This window comes from Alosa alosa, chromosome 3 (genome assembly GCF_017589495.1).
Source record: "Alosa alosa isolate M-15738 ecotype Scorff River chromosome 3, AALO_Geno_1.1, whole genome shotgun sequence".
Lineage (NCBI taxonomy): Eukaryota > Metazoa > Chordata > Actinopteri > Clupeiformes > Clupeidae > Alosa > Alosa alosa.
Window position 1 is genome coordinate 32,832,423 of NC_063191.1, and position 16,273 is coordinate 32,848,695.

Here is a 16,273-nt window from a genome sequence, read left to right on the forward strand (position 1 = left end):
TATTGCTATACAATGGATCATGGCTATTTTAGTCTACCAGCTATGTTACTGAATGTTTGCCAGTGCATTGCTGAATGCTAAACGTTGTGTTCATTGAATTTAATGCATTGATAGAATGTGATAGCCGATCAGTCAATCAATGAACCCCATGTCAAACTGCAAAGTGGATGAGCCAGATTTGCATAAGGAATTCCAAGCATGTGCATCATGGTCTAAGGGGGTCCCTGGGAGCTACACTGTTAAAACATGAATCCTGTGCATGCAGTGCCTTTACACTGACACGCTTTACTTCACATGAGCTGTGTCCCCATCTCTTCCCTTGTAAAGCAGTACAGATTTGCCCTGGAACCAAGTTAGTATCTACTTCACTACACAAATCACTGCAAGTTCTCTATGTTAAAAAGGGCTATAGCAACCAAGAAATACCATCACTACCATTCAATGCTTTCAAGAAAGAGAGTGAGCATAATTTCTAGAAATACCCATTACATCCCTTTACTCACACACATAACACCCCATTTCAAAGTTTTACTAATGCAGTCTATAATTGGTTCAAGACAGAGAAAAAGAGTTTGCTGCAGTGTTCTCTTAATGCTTATTACAACATCCGCTGTACTCTTTTTCAATGAAATCACCTTGTTCCTGAACAGAAACTACACACTACATACAAAGAGAGTGTTGAGGGTCTAGAAAGGTATAGGCATGCAATTCCCTATTGAGGAATCTCAGAATAGACATTCAATAGTGATTTGGACTAGACTTGTATGTTATTAGGTAGCCTGTTGTTGACAATGGTCTGGACACCCCACAGCGTTAACGGTCATATCTCTCATTTTTGTGTTTCCTCTTATGAAATCAAAAGTGTTATTCTTAGATTCCTTTGCCCAGTATTTAAGATTGAATACAGATATATATGTGAGAACAACTAAAATGTTCAAACCCATGAGTAAGTGGTTTAAGGCGCTCAAACAAAGCAAATGGACTCCGGTGGAGTCCAAAACTTACCAAAAAGAATAATCCAGAAAATAGCCATGTTAAGCATGCAAGAAAACAAAAATGCACAACATAAAAATACAAAACAACACAAAAAGAAAGAACTCAAACACAGTTAAACATGAGGAAGCTGTACGTCATTCCAAGTAGCAGTTTGAAAAAACATTTTAAAACACAAACACACAGCAGAGACTAAAAGTAGAAAGCTTAAAAAGAAGCATTTGTTTTTACACAGGAATGGTGACTGATTACTATTGAGACACACACACACACACAGAGAACAGACATGTTACACTGGAGTCATGAAATGCGTGTTTAAGAACACCATGATGGGATATTACTGGGCAAAAATCACAATCAGTTTTTGGCTTCGAGAGAGATTTGACAGAAGGACATAGTTTAGAGGAGGGGTGGGGGTTTAGGGTGGGGATGGGGCACCTTCATCATTAGAGGGTGTAGAGACAAACAGCAATGAAAGGGAGAGGCACTGAGCCTGGAGAGGGGATGATAAGACCAAAGAGTGAGGGAGAGAGCGTGTGTGTGTGTGTGTGTGTGTGTGTGAGCGAGAGAGAGATAAAGAGAATCAAAGAGAGATAGAACAGAGTTTAGGAAGAGGGAGAAAGAGAGAGGGAGGGAGGGAGGGAGAGAGAGAGAGTCAGTCAGAGAGAGCCAGAGAGAAGAGTGAATTTCAGAGAGAGAGAGAGAGAGAGAGGGAGGGAGGGAGGGAGAGAGAGAGAGTCAGTCAGAGAGAGCCAGAGAGAAGAGTGAATTTCAGAGAGAGAGAGAAGAGTGAATTTCAGAGAGAGAGAGAGAGAGAATTTCAGAGAGAGAGAGAGAGAGAGAGAGAGAGAGAGAGAGCGCCACAGAGCCACCCCACACGCCTACATTCCTGTGTGAGGCCGTTTGCATCACACACACTGGTGGCTTAGAGGGGCGCAGAGGAGCGGAGCGACTGACTCAGACAGACAACTCCTCTCTGAGCCCCACCACACACGCTCAGCAGCCGCTCCTCCACACCACACACGCTCAGCAGCCGCTCCTCCACACCACACACACACACAGACTCACTCAGCAGCCGCTCCTCCACACACACACACACACAGACTCACTCAGCAGCCGCTCCTCCACACACACACACGCACGCACACACACTCACTCAGCAGGGCTCCGCTCCTCCACACACACACACACACAGACTCACTCAGCAGCCGCTCCTCCACACACACACACACACACACTCACTCAGCAGCCGCTCCTCCACACACACACACTCACTCAGCAGCCGCTTCCCACACACACACACACACACACACACACACACAGCAGCCGCTCCTCCACACACACACACACACTCAGCAGCCGCTCCTCCACACACACACACACACACAAACACACTGAGCAGCCGCTTCTACACACACACACACACACACACACACTGAGCAGCCGCTTCTCACACACACACACACACTGAGCAGCCGCTTCTCCACACACACACACTCAGCAGCCGCTCCTCCACACACACACACACACACACACACACACACACACACACACACACACACACACTGAGCAGCCGCTTCTACACACACACACACACACTGAGCAGCCGCTTCTCCACACACACACACACACACACACACACACACACACACACACTGAGCAGCCGCTTCTCCACACACACACACACACACACACACAGCAGCCACTCCTCCACACACACTCCATCACTCAGTATACTCGCACAGCTCAATTTCACAAGCTGACTCTAAACATAGTCATTGTCACTGTCCTCCTTTAGCATAACTTGCTGAAACGTCGAAGCACAGTCATGGTCACCCAAATACAATGACACCTAATTACACAAGAGACACAGTAACTGACATTGATTTTTATGTCACTAAGAGGTGCATTTAGGCCTTCTCATCAGATGCCTCAAACACTGTTGATGACCAGGTCTCTCTGGACACTCTAGCACACATTGGCCTCTCTCATTGAATTGCCTGCACTGACATACTTGACGAACACTTACGTTGTTGTTACGTGTCTCGACGGCCGGGAACTTTCGGACGATGAACTTGACCGCGGACTCCAGGTTTTTGTCGATCAGGTACGAGGGCTTTGCTTTGGGGTCCCCGCATGCCTGTGATGGAGGAGAGAAGAAAGCGAGAGGGAGAGAAAGAGAGAGAGAGAGAGAAAAAGGGATAACTCAAAATGCTACAGCTGCCACTGACAAAATGGTAAACACAGAAAACATCCGACAGGCCAGAGATTACAAAAAATAAACAACTAAACAGAAGGAACATTTTCAGACGACAGGTGAACAGGATGAGAAGGCAAAGTGCAGGGAATTGATTTGAATTTGTCACAGCTAAAAAATGCAATGTAAAAGAGAGAGGAGAGAGAGAGAGATAGAAAGATAGAGAGAAAGAGAGAGATAGATAGATAGAGATAGATAGATAGATAGAGAGAGATAGATAGATAGAAAAAAGGAGAAAGAAAGAAAAAGAGAGGAGAGAGAGATAGAAAGGTAGAGAGAAAGAGAGATAGATAGAGAGAGAGAGATAGAAAGATAGAGAGAGAGATAGATAGAGAGAGAGAGATAGAAAGAGAGAGAGAGAGAGAGAGAGACATGTTCTGTCGACGGACAAGGTGCTGCATGATAAGTTGGAGGGCAGTTAGTGAGACGGCAGTGCATGGGCGGATGCACTCCTACGGGTGGGGGGTGGGAGGGACAGAAAGGTGAGCCACTGGCCGGTGCGTTTGCCTTGGTCACTCTGTAAGCGGTGAGGGGCTTACAGAGGTTAGACGGGGCTAGAGGAAGTCGGCAGACGTGCAATTTGAGGTAGGGCGGTGTGTTGAATGATTACATGGTTAACATGATGCAAGGCATGCACCTACAGTATGCCTGGTAACACCTTCAAAAAGCGTCCTCCTAATGGTCAAATCAAATAAATCCTGAACTACACAACAATAGATGTCCATGCTGGGATATTCTATTTTATTGAATTACAGGGTACAAAACAAAAAGCTACTTTTATACATACTTCTAGGACTGATGTCTAGTTAGAGTTCCCATCATAACCCCATTAGAGTTTGTAACTAAAGGGCCTTCAGTGCGAGTAGCCTACAAAACAAAATGCCCAACAAAATTTCCAGAAAGTTCACTCCTTCAATTTTTTGGAACTCCACTGCTTTCCAGCAAACACAAAAGCCTGGTTATAGCACTCCCACTGCCAAAACTGAATGAAAGGGTAATGGAGTATGGTAATACAACTGTAAGCAGTGGTAATTATCTGAAACATTTAAATACAAATATCATACAGAGGTCACCAATTAACTGTTACACCTGTTTAAACAGAGGCATAAGCCTACTACATAAGTGCTTGCTACATAACTGCTAGGGTCAATAAATAATTCTACTAGCTGGGTGCTCTTTAAAGCTGTGTCTTAAAAAGTAAATAAAAATTCCAAAAAACAAACAAACAAATCAATTATAACAAATCAATCCCTGATAGCACTAACATACTTTTTTTTTTTTTTGAGGGGAAAGGGGAACGGCCTTTTCTTTGAACTGTGCTACAGCATTGTGAGTTGATACAGAGTTTATGGGATCATGAGCTGGTAAGGAAAGCAGAAAAAAGGGGGTGGGGGAGACGGAGGACTGAGATTTCGGGGTGGGGAGGGGTGTAGGGAAGGTGAAAAGCTGTGCAAACCTTCCAAACTTGTCCTTGCTGGGGAAGTATTGTAACAGAAAGAGATGGAACCTACACACAAACATGTTTGCAAATGTCTACCATGCATGTCTAACAAACAAAAAAAAATAAGCTTTGGGAACTAATTAAAACAAACAAATATAATTTTAGCACTAATATATTTTTTTTTTTTTTGCTTTATAAGTTTCTTTGAACTGATTCAGCATTGTCAGTTGATACAGAGTTTATGGGATCATGAGCTGGTACAGGAAAGCTCAAAAGGTAAAAAGTGGGGGAGACGAGGACTGAGATTTCGGGTGGGAGGGGTGTAGGGAAGGTGAAAAGCTGTGCAAACCTTCCAAACTTGTCCTTGCTGGGGGGAAGCATTGTAACAGAAAGAGAGAAAATTACACATAAAACACAGGTTTCCAAATGTCTACCATGCATGTCTAACGTCCAAAATAAAGATTAGCTTTGGGAACTAATGTGTGAGTATATTTCTCCTCTTATATAACTACTGCATATATATATATATATATATGGTAAGGTTCTCATACAGGTAAGTTCTCCTTGAGAGGGACATTGTTGGGGTTACTGGGTGGCTATCTGTTAAAAGTGCTGCGAGGCGTTCCCAGAGCTAACATACACACCATGCAGAGTCCACTCCTCCAGGGGTAGGGAGACAGGAGGCTACTACAAGGATTCAAGTTTCACGTTTTTCAGAAAAGACCAGGAATTATGTGATTAGTTCAAAGGAAAAAATAGTCATGCAAGCCAAATAAATAAATAAATAAATAGATAAATAAACAAACAAAATTATTTTTAAAATTTAATTAAACAAGAAATGCAACATAACCCAACGTATTTCACAGCGGACTGTTTGAAACCAAATAAACTGAACCAAAAAAAAAAAAAAAAAGGATATTGAAACTGAATTTAACAGGGAATTAGAAAAGGAAAAAACACCAGGCAGATCAAATGTTGGAAACACCCCATGCAATATCTGCAGTGACAATTCCGCTACACTTTAGGTGGGCTCCCAACTCAACCTCGCTACAAAAAAGGGCAGCCAGTTGGATGATCCCACTACGGGAATACACCGGAACACAAAACATGTAAAGCTTTAGCAATGTCTGGATCACACAAGGTATCCGGGCACCACAAACTAGCATGCTAGCATGGGCCATAAACTAGCGGGCACCACAAACTGATCGGAGTGATCCGAGCTATCAAACACCTGACTCTCACTAACAGTGACATCAACTGGGCCATGGGTAGCCCAAATGTTTTCTCCACAATTAATTATGGCTCTGATCCGCAAGACTGCCATTCAGTGGAGACTTGCCCTGGGCCAACCAGAGAGAGCGAGAGATGGCTGGAAGTAACAGATTGAGGTCAAGGATATGCAGGACTTGGTCCTCATGAGACACACTCCCCGTGGCCTTTAGATGAAGTCTTGCAGAAAGGCTTCATACAGAAAGGTTAATGCCTGCCTATTGTTGTCGTTTAGCCTACCACACCATAAAAAATACATTGGCCTATATGAGGCACTGTCCAGGCTATGCATTGTATTTAGGCTATTGCATTGTCTGTACTACTATGTGGGTCCACTAAACATGGTGCATCCTACTCTCAGTGAAAACCTAAAACACTGATATTTCAGTGCAGATCTTCAATGATACTCCCATGGCCATGGTGAATAAGACTCCCTTCCCTAGGGCTGGGTAGTTAGTCTAAATGCCAGTGAGATAAGCAACATGCACTTCCGCTCTTATTCTGAGGATTCCTAGTGTCATTTCCTGTGGAGTTTTTTTTTAACTCCGCTCCCATATTCACATACGTCATTCTGGCACTAAACTATCTAATGATAACATTATTTCTCTGGGCAAAATGGTCATTGTATGCGCAAAATGCACTTCCTCCATTAAGCATGAATAGAACAGCGAGTTATAAATGTGGCAATGTCACATCAGAATGGTCCTAATCAACGATCTGGCTTTTTTTTCAATCAAAGCATCTCATTTTTAAATGCTTTGATGAAATATCTCACTGGCTAAGGCAGGCAATGACTGAATGCAGGCAAACCACTTGATTTACAGCAACAACTGAATGAGATTGCTGCAATTTCCAATGCATCTAGACAGTGCTGATGTCAATGTCTTTACAGTTGCTAAGCAACAGAAAAACCTAAATGTAACGCTCTGCTCGCTCACGCTCTGCTGAAATGCCGACTCTCGTCCACATGGACCAGCCCTATCTGCAATCAAACAGCCCTGATTAACACGGCGGAATGCGGGGATGGGGCATGGCGTTCATGGGGATACACAGAAATGGAACACATGAGAATCACTACTTCGTTGGAGACTTGTCGGTGGTGCTGACTGAATGCATGAGGTCGGATGCCTTTGGATGGGGAGGGAAAACGAGAGAGAGAGAGTGAGTGAGAGTGAGTGACTGTGTAGTTATTTGTTCAGTGTCCTCAAGTTGAGACTGAAACTTCTGTGGTGGTGGACTCCCCCCATTTTCGCAGCATAGAGCCACTTCTGTGCCCTAATTGGCAGAGGGACACACTGCAATGAATATGCATCCCTCATTGGAGCGGGGTGCACTGCCACCCGATTCGGGGTGACAATGTGCGAGATGGGACAGCAGGAAGAAGGGGGGGGGGCAGGGGGGGACCTAGAGGGAAAGTAGGCCTTCAGAGCAAGTAGGGTGAGGGACTAGGGGGTGGGCTGTCAGAGCAGGGGGAGGGGGGCGGAGAAAAGGATGCGAACAGATAGCCTAGCACAGTTCTCAGCTAGCCTCCTTTTCTACTGCTGGCTGACGCTGGACAGCTTCCAGCACGCTCACTGCCAGTTTCACAGGCTGCCAAAGCGTTTACTGTGAAGCCTCCATCTTTGAGATGAGTGTCCATCCCAGGGAAGGAATATTATTCCCTATGCTCACAGCGAGCACAGCTACAAAGGGATGACACTGACAGGTCCAGCAGGAGAGGAGGTGTGACAGGTTCTGCTTTGTGTGCAGGGTTTATGCCAGCTCTAGGATGCTGTCAACCACCTGCATCACAGACCACAGTCACAGCACATCCAAACACAAAACTCTACTTTTGGAGGAATTGGAAGGTGTTTGAACCTTGGATATTGAGAGCAACACCTCTGAGGAACATATTTTAATATAAACCACAATTACCAACAGACTAGAAATCTAGGCTACCACAAGGAAACTACGAAAAGCAACAACTGACTTAGTATCTCATCAAACATTATTATGGTCAAATTATTTCAACATTGCTGTCCATGTACTCATTTCTGAGCAACTAAGCAATCAGTGTGCTTCATGAACACTTGTTAATGCCCTTGCGGGGATTATTTAGAAATACGTGTCTATAATGAATAAGGCATTCATAAGACATTCAAACAGCACTGTACGTCTCCAAAAAAAAACATCAGATAAATAGCAGATTTATGATGGTGCCCAGGAACTCAAGCTTCAAAACGTGCCTTCAATTGTGGCAGCAAAGGGAGGTACAATTGATGTATGAAGCGTGAGGAAAACAACATTGCTAAATCATTCTGTGGTCAATCATGTTCACGTTAACGCCCGCTCCAGTCAGCAGACCATGAGACCTGACGCACCTTTAATGCGTGCAGTCCACGCAAAATTGGCTGGCAACTCTATTTTGACACGAACTGTCCAAATTAATTGATTTCAGGGGAAGCTTAGCTAACTCTCAGAGCTGAGGTGTCTGGGCGGGATTATCCCTGTTACCTCTGATTATGCTGTTGCTCGCTATTTGACAGGGCGCAGAACGTTGGTGCCCTGGAGCTACAACAATCCTGCTGGATATAACGTTAACACCACATGCACAATGTCAACAGAAAACGCACAAAACGGAAATGAATAAAATACCCTTGTGCCGAAGTGCAGGCATCCTCTTTGTGGAAGTGGTGTAAATGCCAATAGAATTCCTTGCTAGCGGACAAGCAGGTTAGCAATGACTCACTACTACTATACTACTATCCTTTGCGTTAGCACGGTGTGTAAGTGGATTGACTGTCTGAAAAGGAAACCTACCCAGCAAGCTAACTTGTTAGCAGCTAGCGATAGAGCGCTAGAGGCATGTCATAGCGTCCGAATATCTGTTGTTTCTTTGCTTATCCCTGGCAATGGCAATGTTTGAGCTGACGCAGAATGAATGGTGCAGTAGTTTAAATATAACTACCAATTTATGAAAAGCTGCTGCTGTAAAGGTTAAGTTGGCTTGCTAACCAGTTAGCGAGCAGGCTAACGTTATCGTCAAACGTCTGGGAGAAATATCCACAACCAAAACCTAGGGAAGAATAGCATGGACCACCATTTTGCTATAATATCTCCAGAAAAGAACACTTAATTCAACGTTTATGTATATGTATATTTCAGACACAATAACCAAGTCATCATTAGAATATCCAAATTAACGATAAGGTCGATATTGAAGCCTTTCTGTCAGGGCCTTCCCTGAATTCCTGTCTGTTGCTGTCCTGTATGCTATCGCTGCAGTCATCTTTCACTGGGAATTGTGTCGTTTAGATAGATGATGATAGCTTACATTATTATTAGGGCACTAAGATATCATTAAACCTTGACGAAACCAGTCTCTAACCTCAATTCCAAACACCTTACCTTTTTGATATTGTAGATGCGGGTGAGCATCCCGATGCCCCTGTCGTTTAAAATGGTCAATTTCTCCGCCAGCTTTTGCTGGCTTGGTTGTAACACACCCCGCGACATGCTGACAATTTAGCTAATGTGCTTCACGAATCCAAACGGATCGAAAAACTCTTAATGTAGTGTTACAAAATAAAGACGCAGACAAATGTTTTAGTGTTAAAATTTGCCCATATTATGGGCTAAAATCCTCGTCAACTCCACACTCCCCTCCTCCGACTCCCTGTTTTTTTTTCTAGGTGTTGCCCTAACTATCAGAACGAGGCTGTTTCCTGCAACACCAACGCACGTCACGTGACTAGCATCCTCCTCCAGCAGATACAGTATTTCCGCCTAATATTCCCAGTCATATTTTTCCCAGATATTTGTTTTATAACATCAGGTTCATTCTCATTTGAGTACCTGGACACCAAACGCAAGTTCTCTTTATATTTGATTGGTGTTCATACACACAACCCATTAAACACATTGATCCTTAAGATTTGTGCGTTGGAAGGCATTTCATACTTGACCTATTGGCCAAATTCATGCTAGGCAGAGAATAAAATATTGTTTTAGTTCAAATGTATTTCACGATAGGTATACGTTTTTTTTTACAATGTCAAATAATTGAATGTTAAGGTTTTTCTGTGATTCAGCTTTGGTCAGGATTTTTGTACATGGACATTGGACATTGTACCATTAGGCTGTAATTGTAAAAATGAATACAACTTGTATTATCAAAAAAGTCTTCAACTGACTAGATGATTTATATATATATATTAGGACAAGCTTACCACTCAGGCCATGTCATTAAAATATGTGAAACAAAAACATCATCTTGGTAAAAGTGCACACATAATTAGCACAAAAGACTAATTAATAATATAAATACACAGTATTTAATATAAAAAACACAAACAGACAAACAGAATATAATGAGCACAGACTTGAGTCCAAAGAGCGACTGAATGAGTATTGACGATAGAGGTATGTCTGGTGGTGCAGTGGTCAGTGCAAATATTGTCGGTGCAGTTTACATTAGTGCAAATTTGCATTAAGTATGGTGACAGCTTTGGGGAAGTCTGTTCTGGCCCGTATGGACCTGAAGCGCCTGCCAGAGGACAACAGGTTAAAGAGATGGAAGCCGGGGTGGGTGGTGTCCTTCAAGATGTTTCTGGCCCTGCTGAGACAAGGAAGGCAGAGGGCAGCCGATGATCTTTTGTGTGGTGTTTGCCCCCCTCTGCAGTCTCTTCCTGTCAGCCTCCGTGCAGCTGGAGTGCCACACTGTCAGAGCGTAGGTCAGCAAGCTCTCGATGGTGGAACAGTAGGTCACCAGCAGATGAGTGTTTAGTTGCTCCTTCCTGAGCACCCTCAGGATGTGAAGCCGCTGCTGGGCCTTCTTGACCAGCGCTGTGGTTCCTTGGTCTTGTTGATGTTTAGTGCAAAGTTGTTTGATGCACACTCCCCAAGTTTCAGGACCTCATCGCTGTAGGTCGCCTCATTTCCCCCCATAATCAGCCCCACCGTGGTCATCAGCAAATTTGACAATGATGTTCTCTGGGTGGGTGGGACGGTAGTCGGATGTGTAAAGGGAGTAGAGTGGGCTCAGCACACAGCCCTGGGGAGAGCCTGCAGTGCTGAGAGTGCGGGAGGAGGAGAGGTGAGGACCCAGTATTATTGTGTTAAAGGCTGAGCTGAAGTCAATGAAGAGTATCTTGACGGAGCTACTAAAAGTTGATGCTAGCATGTTTACAGACAGAGAAATGGCAGCTGAAATGGCTGACTGTCAGTTCCTGTCACATCAGGTTGTGTCACTGCCCTAAGTGACACGGCCTGACAATTAAATGTTATTTTTACTTTGTATTACCTTTATTGCATGGAAAATGCATTTAATGCATTTCAAAACTAAACAGGTCTCCCTGTTTAAATAATTAAAATAATTAAATAATTCAATTTCAAGTAAATTCTGTCACACCACAGTCAGCCCTGTCACACGAAACATTATGATATAAAATTGACTTTGATAAAATATTGATGAATTCATTTCATCAACTGTGTATGATGAAGATGGGGGTATATATCCACATATTGTGTGTTTGTAAAAATCTTATTTGTAAAGGTTATTTTGCAACAATATGAGTGTCTGACAGTTATTATGTGCTTAACATCCTCTATGTTTGTAAAATTGCTTATATTTCTTATGGGGGTTACAAAAACACTGTTACAATCAGGGACATGTGATCAATAAGATAATGTTATTTGTGTCACAGAAATGTGTTAGGAAATCATTCTAACATGTACAAATTACATGTTAGAATGATTTCCTAACACAAACACAATTTTAGAAGTGAAAATGTAAGTTTCTGGTAGAATGCCCCTGTCGGCCTATACAACAATACCAAAAAGTTGAATTATACTTTCCCCAAAAGAGCAAACCTTGTTCATGTACTTTACATAAAATAATGTGACCAGTTTAGAAAATTGTGTTAGGTTGATAAAAACCACATATGGGATAAACAATTAAAAGTGAAGAAATACTTGTGACTATAGGCTACCCAAACCCAAACCCAACAGCAACAGACACAACATCACCAATAGGTGCTGCTGATGTTACAATTCCCACTATGGGTGGCAAAGCTAATAGTGACCCTTTTTTCAGGTAGGCTAAGAGGTGCTCTCAGTTACAGGTTGGGTTGCAGGCAGTAAAGCCTAAGAAAGGAATGCAGGCTAAGTGAACATCAGTATCAGCTGACCGGTATCAGTGATAGAGCACGCAGCTCCGTCGAAGGACAAGCAAGCATCAGAGGGTCTTCACTTTTCTGCCGTGGGGAAACCATCAGACACATGTGATGCAGTCTCTTGCCCAAGAAATAAAATCCTTCTCTAAAACTAATTTGAGAAAACAATGCACCAGGGTGACAACTCTGAGTGGAAGGCGGATTATTGAGACCTGGAAAGGATCCACTGTGCATGTTGTTGAAGATACTGTACAGCCAGAGACAACATTTGGTTATGTGCAGGACACCAACTGGGACCTTCAAGTTGGTGTTATTAAACCACACTTATTGCTGGGTGAGTTTGTGATATTCATACTCTTTACATGGACAAACACCTGTTTATTTTTCACTCTGTAAACCAAGAATAGGCTAAAGGACATTATAGATTAAATAATTTCTTAACCTGTAGTCTATAACATGTCCATATCCAATGGGTTATTATGCTATCTAAAGTTGTGAGTTCGGTTATGTTTATTTGGGGTGGTCTGTTTATTCTCTCAGGCTCCCAAGATGCAGCACATGACTTTGGGACTATGATGAAATTCAAGGTACGAGTAACTGTTCTTACTTTGCCATCATACGAAGGATGCAAGTCAAAATTAGTTCATGTTAAATTTGTTCTAAATAGGATGTTGTATGTAGTTCATTATATCAAACACATCACATGGATTTGTCTATGTTCATTTCTTGTCTTTCAGGTCACACATATATTGAATGTGGCCTATGGTGTTGAGAATGCTTTTCCAGATCTGTTTGTGTATAAAACGCTAAGCATATTGGATCTGCCTGACACAGACATCATATCATATCTTCAGGAGTGCACACAGTTTATAGAGCAAGCCAAAGCAGAGGTAAGTTTTGATACTGTACTATGGTGTTTCTTGTGACAAGGTAGAGCTTATGGTTAGAATTAAATATATTTGCCTCCGTACGCTCGGCTAAAGATCTTATCCGCTCTTCGAGTGTATCATATAAGGGATGTTTTATTCCATGAAAGTGTTGTAATTTCCTGAGTGTTTGATTTTAATGCCTACCTGATACTCAAAAGCTAGCCAATGGCCAGCATCCCTTATTCTAGGTAACCACACTGCATTGTGAATAATGAATGTTGAGTTTTCACAATGCATTATTTAGCACGTTGTAGAAAGATTATATCACTACCGGCCATTGTTTGTCATACAACCTCTTTACCAAATAGATGAGGCAGTCACCCACAACCTGACACTGTCACATGATGCAAATTCACAAGGGTTTATGATTACAGCGCCTATTCAAAGTAAGTTTCCATTCCTGGGATAAAATGAGTGAGTAGTTTCTTTGCTCTCTTGCCTCCCGTTTCACCCGTGATACGGAGAGTAGCTTTCCCTTAATTAATCAAACTATGAGGCTTTTAGTTGAGAGGGGACCCATTCTCTTACCTTGTGAGTGACTAACCTTTAGTGGTGTTTGTTTCATGAATTTCCATACCATATAGTTTATCGGATCGGGCATCACTGGCACTGAATATAGTTTTTTCCCCAACCTGAGAGGCTCAATGAAGCGGAGTGCTCTGGCTCTTGCTGATGTCCTGGGTATAGTGTCATCGCAATGTGCAAGTGCGCATACATTAGACATCCCTGCCACTGAGTCTTCTTTTTCCCATTTTTTAGAGAGGAGTTGTGTTGGTCCACTGCAACTCTGGCGTTTCTCGCTGTGCTGCTGTGGTCATTGGATACCTCATGTCCAGAGAGGGCCAGGCATTTAATGACGCACTTGCCCTTGTGAAGTCAGCGCGAGCGGCCTCCTGTCCAAACCCAGGCTTCATGGAACAACTGAAAAGTTATAAACCACAAGCAAGCACACATATAAATGGTCACTGAACATTCTATGTGTTTCTGTAGCTTGACAGTCTATTCATGATGCACACATGTTGCCAGCATGAGTGTGCAGAGTTGCATTATTGTGTTTGAACTGCTCGAAAATAGCATAATTCATACAATGCACAAATACCATGTTATATACTGGGTAAGGCCACTTGACAGAAGTAGATATGTTGTTATTTGCAACAGTTCATAGTTTTGGTAGGCTTTATGGCTTAATTTATCTTTTTTTTGTTTTACAGTGGTATAATTCTAATGTGTTAGGATATTGCAAATATGTTCTTCCGAATTTAAGCTCTGCAGTCTTGCCATTCTTTCTATGGTTCTTTGGTCAAAGCAAGTATTAGCATACATTAGTAATGTTTTGCAAATAATCATTCTGTTCCTAAATTCACGCAGCTTAGGCCTACTTTAAAGTATAGGTGAATCATAAAGATATTTGATCATGTTTCTTGACTTTTCCAATTCCAGTTTAATACCAATGCTAACTCAAAGAGTGTATTTGGTTTCAAGTTGATTTTATTCATATATTAATGAATAGGGCTTTGAACTGTCTTTTAAATTAATTCTTCATACCTTGTGAAATGTAATTTAATTATAAATTGTAGCTGGACTGATTGTTCAAATTGATGGATTCAAATCAAATGCACCAAATGGCTTTTTACTGTTTTATATTTGCTTTAGTATTTTGGAAGTTTTTAAGCAACTTTGGATATTGGCTTTGTTGTTGTTATTTTTAATCCTGTGTTCTGATACAAGGGTTTCACTGATTTGGTTTGTCACTCATAAAACATTTGAACTACACTTTTGCAAAATCTTTGATTATGTGTGAAAGGAACAATGCTGTTAGTCCTGAAGCCTTAACTAGTCTCTAATGGCTGTTAGTTGTTGCTTATATTGTCTATCCTGAAACCCTATTCTCTGCTTCATGCATATACAGATTTAAAAGTTACCATTCTTTAGCTGTTTATGTGTATTCCCCAATGTTAAATGAACACGGTCACATAGCCTTGTACTGTAGTTTATTTTGTTCCTATAGGTTATAACACAAAACAGCCTTGTGTGGACTTAATTGTTGCATTTGTATGTGTGTGTGTGTGTGTGTGTTTATTTAGCTGGGCTTTTTTTTTAGCCTGCACTGGAATAGAGTAATTTGGGTTTTGTTTTATGCACTCTGCAACAGTCTTTTTGAGCATTTATACATTTTCATAAAAAGAAAATGTATAAATGCTCAAATTTTCAAAGCTGAATTGCTTAAAAGATTAAAATTAAAACAGTTTAAATGTTTTATAGTTGCATTGCATTTTCAGATTTAACTTCTGGTGCGTCATCACGTCCACAATTTGCGTATTAACAGTCTCTTGGTCGGCCTATCTCATAAAATATTAATTTGCACTTTTGATTACAATATCGTGATATTTGGTATTACAGTGCCTCCTGCGTTGCACATGCTAACAGCATTTAATCTACATCATCAACCGTGGAGTCGTCTGAGAGTGGTAGGCGACCTGACAAAGCCTCTCACACGCACACCCTCTGCGATTTTATTTTAGATGCAAAAGGGCAAAGAAAAGACTCTAATATGAAGAAGAGCATATATTTGGTGTATAATCTGTATATCTAAACAGCTGCGGCTCTCATGCTGTTGACAGTTTTGAGAGGTATTTGTGTTTCTACATGGGCACTCTCTCTTCTACGCTCGCAAGGAGGAAAGTTGCATCAGTTGCTGTCAACGAGAGGGCACCGGATGGCCGAACAAGCGTCAACGTAGCTGACAAGCAGAGCACTGTCATCACAAATGATGTTCGCAGTGTCAACCGAGAAGTTCAGAAGGTGTCTTTCATTTCAGAGGAAGGCAAGTGTCCAACGTCGTTTTCATTGCTCCATATTTCGTTTGTCTTCCATGTTAGTTGTTTGGGCATCTTGGCCACTCTCCAGTTAAATCTGATACTGGATTAGGTGTTACGCAGAAGTAGCCTAGTGTTTTGCCAAACACCTCAAAAGTGATATTTTTTTATAAACGTAAACTGATAATTGATATATTTTTGCAATATTCAAATAGCATATCTTCAAAAAACATAGTTGGATCGCGCATTGATTATTCACAGGTGGTTTACTCTCTCGAGAAAGCCCCACTATTTTCTCAGTAGCCTAGTTGCTCCGTCAGGGAGGCTGTCACCTGGGACCCGGTCTCTTTCGGACTAAAGGAGAGTACTAGCAGTTTTGGTCGTATTCTACGGTATCTTCTAACAGTGTTCTGTTC

General features: G+C 42.0%; 2 protein-coding genes across 7 annotated transcripts in view; one reads left to right on the forward strand and one right to left on the reverse strand.

Annotated features, from left to right (window-relative positions):
* nckap1 (NCK-associated protein 1) overlaps positions 1–9,642 on the reverse strand; it is a 39,241-nt gene extending 29,599 nt beyond the window's left edge. For 2 of the 6 annotated variants that reach the window (XM_048238830.1, XM_048238828.1), the window contains exons 1-3: positions 9,348–9,642; positions 4,707–4,724; positions 3,023–3,133 (exon numbers count right to left, since the gene is read on the reverse strand). In XM_048238830.1, the coding sequence (XP_048094787.1) occupies positions 3,023–3,133; positions 4,707–4,724; positions 9,348–9,455 (237 nt within the window). In that variant the 5' untranslated portion in view covers positions 9,456–9,642. Of the gene's footprint in view, positions 1–3,022; positions 3,134–4,706; positions 4,725–5,040; positions 5,059–9,347 lie in introns of all 6 variants that reach the window. The other 4 variants (XM_048238829.1, XM_048238827.1, XM_048238832.1 and 1 more) reach the window with 2 other exon arrangements.
* Positions 9,643–12,208: 2,566 nt separating this feature from the next.
* dusp19a (dual specificity phosphatase 19a) lies at positions 12,209–14,058 on the forward strand. Its single transcript, XM_048239704.1, has 4 exons — positions 12,209–12,446; positions 12,653–12,699; positions 12,850–13,002; positions 13,801–14,058. The coding sequence occupies exons 1-4, from the start codon at positions 12,224–12,226 to the stop codon at positions 14,008–14,010; spliced, it is 633 nt and encodes a 210-aa protein (XP_048095661.1). The 5' UTR covers positions 12,209–12,223; the 3' UTR covers positions 14,011–14,058.
* Positions 14,059–16,273: the final 2,215 nt, after the last annotated feature.